This window comes from Etheostoma spectabile, chromosome 15 (assembly GCF_008692095.1).
Source record: "Etheostoma spectabile isolate EspeVRDwgs_2016 chromosome 15, UIUC_Espe_1.0, whole genome shotgun sequence".
NCBI classification, from domain to species: Eukaryota; Metazoa; Chordata; class Actinopteri; order Perciformes; family Percidae; genus Etheostoma; species Etheostoma spectabile.
The window spans coordinates 1,847,127-1,854,427 of NC_045747.1; the positions used below are offsets into that span (position 1 = coordinate 1,847,127).

The 7,301-nt window shown below is 42.8% G+C and overlaps 1 protein-coding gene across 2 annotated transcripts in view; it reads right to left on the reverse strand.

Annotated features, from left to right (window-relative positions):
- The window catches only part of grin2ba (glutamate receptor, ionotropic, N-methyl D-aspartate 2B, genome duplicate a), a 150,456-nt gene that overhangs the window by 137,008 nt on the left and 6,147 nt on the right, over positions 1-7,301 (reverse strand). For both annotated transcript variants that reach the window (XM_032538281.1, XM_032538280.1), the window contains exons 2-3: positions 4,103-4,253; positions 2,930-3,037 (exon numbers count right to left, since the gene is read on the reverse strand). In XM_032538281.1, the coding sequence (XP_032394172.1) occupies positions 2,930-2,956 (27 nt within the window). In that variant the 5' untranslated portion in view covers positions 2,957-3,037; positions 4,103-4,253. The remainder of the gene's footprint in view (positions 1-2,929; positions 3,038-4,102; positions 4,254-7,301) is intronic.

Consider the following 7,301-nt stretch of genomic DNA (forward strand, 5'->3'; position numbering starts at 1 on the left):
CTAGACCATCTGTCCAATCGGAGTTTTCTGTTCCAAGAATTAAACAACTTTTGAACGTATTCATGTTCCACCAAAACAAGTTCCTTCCCGAGGCTATTTTGCAGCGGCACCGTTGCTCCGTACGGCGATCAGCACTGCCCAAGACGGTTGTGATTGGTGTAAACCAGAGCATGTTTTTCCTGGCAATGCGAGACAACCATGGACATAACAACTAAGTGGGTAAAGGTATATAGTAGGACAGCTATAAAAGTCTGGTAAGTTCAGAAAATGACATAACCTTACTGTAATGCAGCCTTTAAAACCAGGAAAAGACAACACTTGTGTCGTATCACTATATAACGAAAGCCAAAATCTAGTCTCATGTCTCGATGTAGATATATTGCCCAGCCCTATTAGACCTACCCAACAACTTGAGCACAAACACTGACAGCACCTGACACCTCCTCACAGCAGCACCTGAGAACGTGCCAGAAAACAGATGCCACCAAAGCAAATGTTGGAAGTGCAACCCTCAGCTAATGACTGGATCTGCAGGCCCTTATCCAGATGACTTATGTTACTGCTCCGCTGCTGGAGACAAGGATGAGTTAAGCTGTATTGATCTGCTGTTTTTGCCACGCAATCAATGCCATGCCACCACACAGACCTTAGCTGTATTTTCAGGTCAAGCCGAAAACACGTGCTCTTACGAACCAAATTCAATTAATATTAAATGATAGCATTACTCCGGGATAAATAACCCAGCAGAGACTTACATTCACCCCGCTGCGGCATCTTACAAGTTTATTCAATTACAAGATAATTGAACATCAGCGAAGCCTAGGTGCAACAATGAGATTTTAATTCATTACAAAGAGAAACGTGCCGGGGCGAGTTTTGCCGTGCCTGAAAAGTTTCTTTGAATAAGACTGAGTTATTGAATTAATGAGATATGGCCACATACTGCTGTCATTTTTGCAAATGGTGATAAAAACTGAATAGACAGCAGCACAGGTACGTCAGAAGTCATTGTCTTCCTGAGAAAAAACCCACAGCTGCACTTTTTCTATCCTCTACTCCACATCACAACTACTAAAAGACTTCCTTCCTTCATCAAAAGCCTCCTAACTCCTGACTCTTAAATTTGCTCGAATTTAGAAAATAAAAACACAGTCGAAAGGAAAAGAGGAGAAAAAAAAACTTCCTCTTTCAACACCGTGTGTAAAAAATAATAATAATAAAGATATGCAAAGAAGAATGATGTCAGTCATAAATACTGTCCCAAAATAAGCACATAAACATAGTGGCAACCGACTTAATAAAAAAAAACTACAGAAGGTACATACCCAAGAGGTGCTCATTTATATCACTGTTATGCTTCAACACAGAAATGGTGAAAGGTGATCCAAAAATACATTTCATACTGTATTTCACACATCAAAAGATTGTAGCCTCAGTATAATGTTCTACCAGTTTTGTACATTGGATATGAGCGATGACGTGGGCTCCCAGAGTCTAAATAAGAGTCTGTTGTTAATTGGATTGGACTGAAAAATGAGTGCTGCACTTAATTAATGGCACTGAGTGGTGGTGGTGTAATGAGGGGCCAAAAATCTCATTTATGTTAGTTGCACGAGGGTTGGAGATAAAGTTTTTTTTTTTTTAAACTCATGAGTCGTTATTATTCTCATAGGTCCTCCTTTTAACTATTATTCCAAGCAGTGCATTTTCTTAACAGTTTATGTAAGAGCAGCACGCTTGCTGGACTTGAATAATCTGTAACTGTAAGTATGATTTCTTATGAGATTCACCTCCGCTGTTAATTCATCTATATGGTAATGTTTTATGACGTAAGGCAATAGTAGGCAATGTGCAGTGTCAGCGTAAGCCGAGGCAGCTGTGTGACTTTCAGCGAACGACAGAAGGCCGAGTCAGAAGCACTTTATTATGAAGCTGCACTGTTGCTCTGCTGCTGGCTTAAGGCTTGCAGTGATGGGAGTAACTGTGTAACGGCAGCGTTTGTAGTGTGCTCGCACAGTGTGTGCGCAGTCCATCACTCCTACATACCACAACAACCAGCGCCGTCATTAAAAACAAAAACAAATAAGAAATTTTGTTTCTCAATATCGCCCCTCTGCACCGAGACTCAGTCACGGCTGATTAACCGTGCACGGGAAGGGACAAAAACAGAGGAAGGGAGGGAAAAGGACGAAAAAGGAGAAGCAGAGAGTGGAAGAAAGGTTGCAGCAGAAGAATTGAAAGAGTGCTTAGCACCGAGGAGTAAGGAGATAAATGTATGAGAAAACGAAGGAATGTGCTGATATGATAATGGCCTCTCATGGGCCCCTGTGGCAAATACATTTGCTCTGTGTAATTTGGTCCTGGGAGAGAAAGAGAACGATGTCTTCTTTTATCTTATCCCACATAATGCACCTTCTCTCTCCCTCCTTCGTACAGTACAACAGATGAACACTTGAATTAACACTTCCAAACGGTCACACGCTTCCGACCACAAAAAAAAAATCATCATTCAACAAATCCTTTAATTGCCTGATCAATGCCTTCAGAGCCATGCAAATTAAGCCGATAGTCGATAGGGACTGGGTCAGGGTTGAACGTCCACGCGCTGATGCACGCCACTGATCAAAGTGCACACTGTGCTTAAAAGCCAGGATTAAACCATTCATCTGGAGGCTCCACCTTGAACCATTATCCTGACCCTCAAGCAATCCTGGCGTGAGATACAAAGCAAAACAGCCTTTAGAAGTTTTAGACCATTCATCACCGAGCTTCAGGAAAGGCGCACACTTAGGGAAGCTGCAGACGCACAAAGACACACACGGGCCAGATAAGATGGGATGTTTCAGCGGTTCTCTGCAGGGACACAACGCGAGAAAACTAGGCAACAGCTCGAGCTGTAGAGATGCCTCATGCATCAGTATTGTCCTACCTTGTGTTTTGCCAGCCAAAGTCTCATCCCAGCGTCTCAGAAGTAGCATGATGGTGCGGCCTGGGACTCCTCTCTCGCTCTCATAGCCTCAGACTGAGGGAGGCTAAACTACAATCAACACAAGAGAAAAGACAACATGTGTATCGATTGTTAGCAGCTATTGTATCTTGAAATATTCTAATTGTGAGTTCCTGGCATAACACTTTGCTCTATGACTGTGCAATTATTCATCAAAAGAGCCAAAAAGTGAAAAATGTCAACTTAAACTGTTATTGGGACAGCTCACCCCAAAATTAAAAGATATATACACATATTTCCGTCTTATCCGTAGTACTATTTATGAATCTAGAATGTGTTGGTGTGTTGGAGATGTGTGCCTTCTCTACAGTGTGATGGAACCAGATGGCTCTCGGCTTGTGGGGCTCAAGGAGCCGAAGAAATACATTTGAAATCAACAGCAATGTTTCCTTCCCAAAAATCTTGACCCAGTTCCTCAAGATAATCTACAGATCTGGTTGAAAGCAGTTTCATGTTGAAAATTATTTTTTTTCTACCAAACTACACACAGCAACTAACTGCACAGAAGGAAGCGTACTCATGGACGTGAGCCTCGTCCGCCTCGGCTGAGCTGTAACTGTGGCTAACACCTGAGGACGCCTTCAATGTCTACCTACTGTCTCGAGCACGAGCCGATATCTCCAACACTGGGCAACTCACACCAAAACAATCTAGACTCATGAATAGCACAACAGGTAAGAGGGAAAATGTGGATTTTGTGAATTTTGAAGGTTAACTGTTGCTTTAAAATGCAGAAAATGTGAGCACAAAAATTATAATAAAAGCTCTCAACACAATACACAAAGTGAAACACTCCCTGAAAATGATATTTTTCAGATTTTTAATCCACCGGCAGGTTATTAGCTCTAACCAGCAGCACTTTATGAAATAAATGGGTTTTAGTCTCCATGATTACTTGAATTACACCTCTCTACCTGGACACCTCATAAGGTGTGTGTTTTTTTTTGTTTTTTTTAAGCAAATACAGATGTTCATAAATGAGAGGTGAGATTTAAAAAGAAAATTGAGGCTGCATTGCTGAGCATTTATCTCTCCTCCTCATCGTAATCCTTTCAGTGTTGATTGCAAACAAGAAGTTGGCGCTGGGGGACTCACAGCAGTTTTAGGTAAAATCCTCAACAGGTCAAGAGGGTAAAGCAGCAATTTCGAGTTAATTGTACTCCACAGGAGCAGCTTCGCTTCTGTTCTCCCCTTCGCTCCTCCGAAGAGATGTCTGGCGTCGCGTGCTTGTCTGACGTCCGCCAGTCTGTTATTACAGAGGGAACAGAGAGGACAGAGGGTTACAAGCAGGTTGCAGTCAGCCGGACTCTAATAAAAGTACAGTATACTGCTCTGGACTGCCCCCCTAAGAATTTACAAAGACTACACAAGGCAAATTAAAAAATGCATAACTCAATCTGAATACAGCTCTCTGTTTTATTGTTTACAATCCAAAGGCTATTTCTGCTCTGTAAAAACAAAGTGCTACTCTCCTTAATGTATTTAAATGCATCTCACAACTCCTGTGTGTGTGTGTGTGTGTGTGTGTGTGTGTGTGTGTGTGTGTGTGTGTGTGAGTGTGTTGTTGTTTTGTGTGTGGTGTGTGTGTGTGAATTTAGGCAACCTTTGGGGGCACATTTGAAGATTAGATAATGGGTGGCTTGTCCAATTGGAAACAAAAGCTGTCCCCAATTTGGAAAATGCATTTCTTTTGGGGCAGTGTATAAGTTCAGGTTAGTACCCACAAGTGTAAGTTAATGTAATGTCCCCAAAAGTGACCTGAGTAGACGTGTGTGCGTGCAAGCGTGTGTGCAGGGGATAAAACAGTGTAATTTGAGAAGAATCCAGGCCATAAATAATACATTTCCCTTCCAAATGAACTGAAGTACTACATTGTCTCAGCCTTCATCCCCAACAGCCGCCCAAATACAGTATGTACTAGATCAGAAGAAGAATTAATAGCTTCTATTAATCCAGATTATACATAACTCATACACTGTGCACATACTCCCCCTGTGAGTCCATATGAGTGTCTACTCTAAATTAAAAGGGGAAAGTGTAGGCCATACTTTTAGGTAAATTAATGATTAATTGAAACATGTCGATGAATAATAGACCAGTCTCTGCGGGGTAACAGATTGTACTTTTCATATTTAATAGATTGATGGACCCTCACACAAACTCACACAACATGTACACAATCCCAGCGACTTGTAATCAGACTGCTCGCGTGTACATGAGCCACTTTGGTTCGATGCATGAAACAAACGGCGTGAACGTACAGCAGATTAAAACATCAAAGGAGGCCTACACCGCTCGAAAAAATACACTGAAGCTGGTTTAGCTTCGACTAATCCCACAAAGGGGCCTAAATGTTGCTTTTTCTGTGCACTCTGTGTACTGCCATCACTTCTCATGGACAGTGTCTGCATCGATACAAGTCCTCCTAATCAGCTCCGATGAATTATTGAACAGCCTTTTTATATCAGATCATGACCCACATTCCGCTCGTTCGAAATGAATACGCTGCCAATAAAAGTCGAGACGTACTTTTTAAGCCACCCCACATATGCTCCCTGCTCGCTCTCGACACGGTTGAACAGGATTTAGACACTTGCACTGCAGAAAAGTTACGAGCTTTAGATAGATAGAGCTCCGATTGGCTCATTTAACAAGATGATGGACGAGGTCGTCACGCAGCGCCGCACAGATGTGAATCCGAGGTGTCACGTTTTAACTCCTACCTCACACTTACAAGCTTGAATCGCATTAACGTGTTTTAGGTTTTCTGATGCACGTGCAGCGGCGCTTTGGAGCACGGCGATTCCTAGAGTAACTTGAAGATAAGATATCTAATAAGAGTTTTCTTGCTGGTTTCACTGAGGCAGATGCAGTGCTCCGAGCCAGACGCAGGAGTGGTATTGTCGTCTCATTAGGTAGCACATGGGGAGAAGGAGAGACAGAGAGAGAATCAGTAGGAAGAGGGGGCAGGATTATGAATCTCCTTAGCCCCTGCCGTCTCCTCTCCTGGCCTGTTTATCAATGACGACTGCAAACACCGTGCCTATGAAATCTCTTAAGCTCTGTTTTTAGACTTGTGGCAGACTCCTTTTTTTTTTACGTAAGCTTCTGGCATCAAGCAGTTTTCAAACACTAACAAATTGAGAGGAGGCTTGAAATATGTGCACCGAACACAACTGATTTGTTGTTCAATACATATTGGTGGCCATATTTACATAAACATTATTCATCTAGAATGAAGGTAGGCCTACACTTGAGTTCATTCACTATGGTGTTACTTTCAGCAGGAATTTAGCACAAAACATGATGCGCCTTTCCAAAGGTTCGTGATCCCGAATAGAATCCAGAACTTGACAAAAAAAGTGCCGTGTCCCGCCATGACCGCCAACAAATCGCCTCTACATTTGCACGTAAGCAATGCTCAGCCATATCCATCTTCCGAACTGTTCATTTGGACAGCAATTGCTCACTTTACCCCCAGCTATACAAAACAATCAGTTACAACTTAAATCAGCATTCTTTGCATAGTCAAATCAGCTGAATCAATTACAGTTTTCCAGCTAAGTGAGACACAACGCTCACATCACCATCCATTTTGTCCACGTTGTATTACAGCGAAAAAGCAAGTTTAACCTGTTCATGATTGTGTTTGTGATTGTTACAGTAAAAAAAGACAGCGGTGAGTCAGTCAGATATGTGTCAGAGGCAGCGTTTTCACCCGAGACAGCTTTGACACACTACCTGGGCTTAAGTGCTCATCTGTAGCTAGGCTACAGGGGTCACATGGGTGCCGAGAGCACTGAGCAGAATGGGTAATGGTCCCAGGTTAGGAGAGCAGGTCCCAGGTGGGATGCACAGGTATGAAGCAGTAACCTTGACTGTACGGCGTTGGCAGACACACACACACACACACACACACACACACACACACACACACACACACACACTGTGTTGGGTGGTGTGTGTGTGGTGTGTGTGTGTGTGTGTGTGTGTGTGTGTGTGTGTGTGTGTGTGTGTGTGTGTGTGTGTGTGTGTGTGTGTGTGTGTGTGTGTGTGTGTGTGTGATTTAGGCAGCCTTTGGGGACACATTTCAGCCTAGAAGAATAGTTAATTGGGGATGGCTTGTCCAATTGGAAACAAAAGCTTAAGTTTATGTAATGTCCCCAAAAGTGACCGATGAGAACGTGTGTGCGTGCAAGCGTGTGTGCAGGGGATAAAACAGGTAATTTGAGAAGAATCCAGGCCATAATAATACATTCCCTTCCAAATGTGCGTAGTACTACATTGTCTCTCC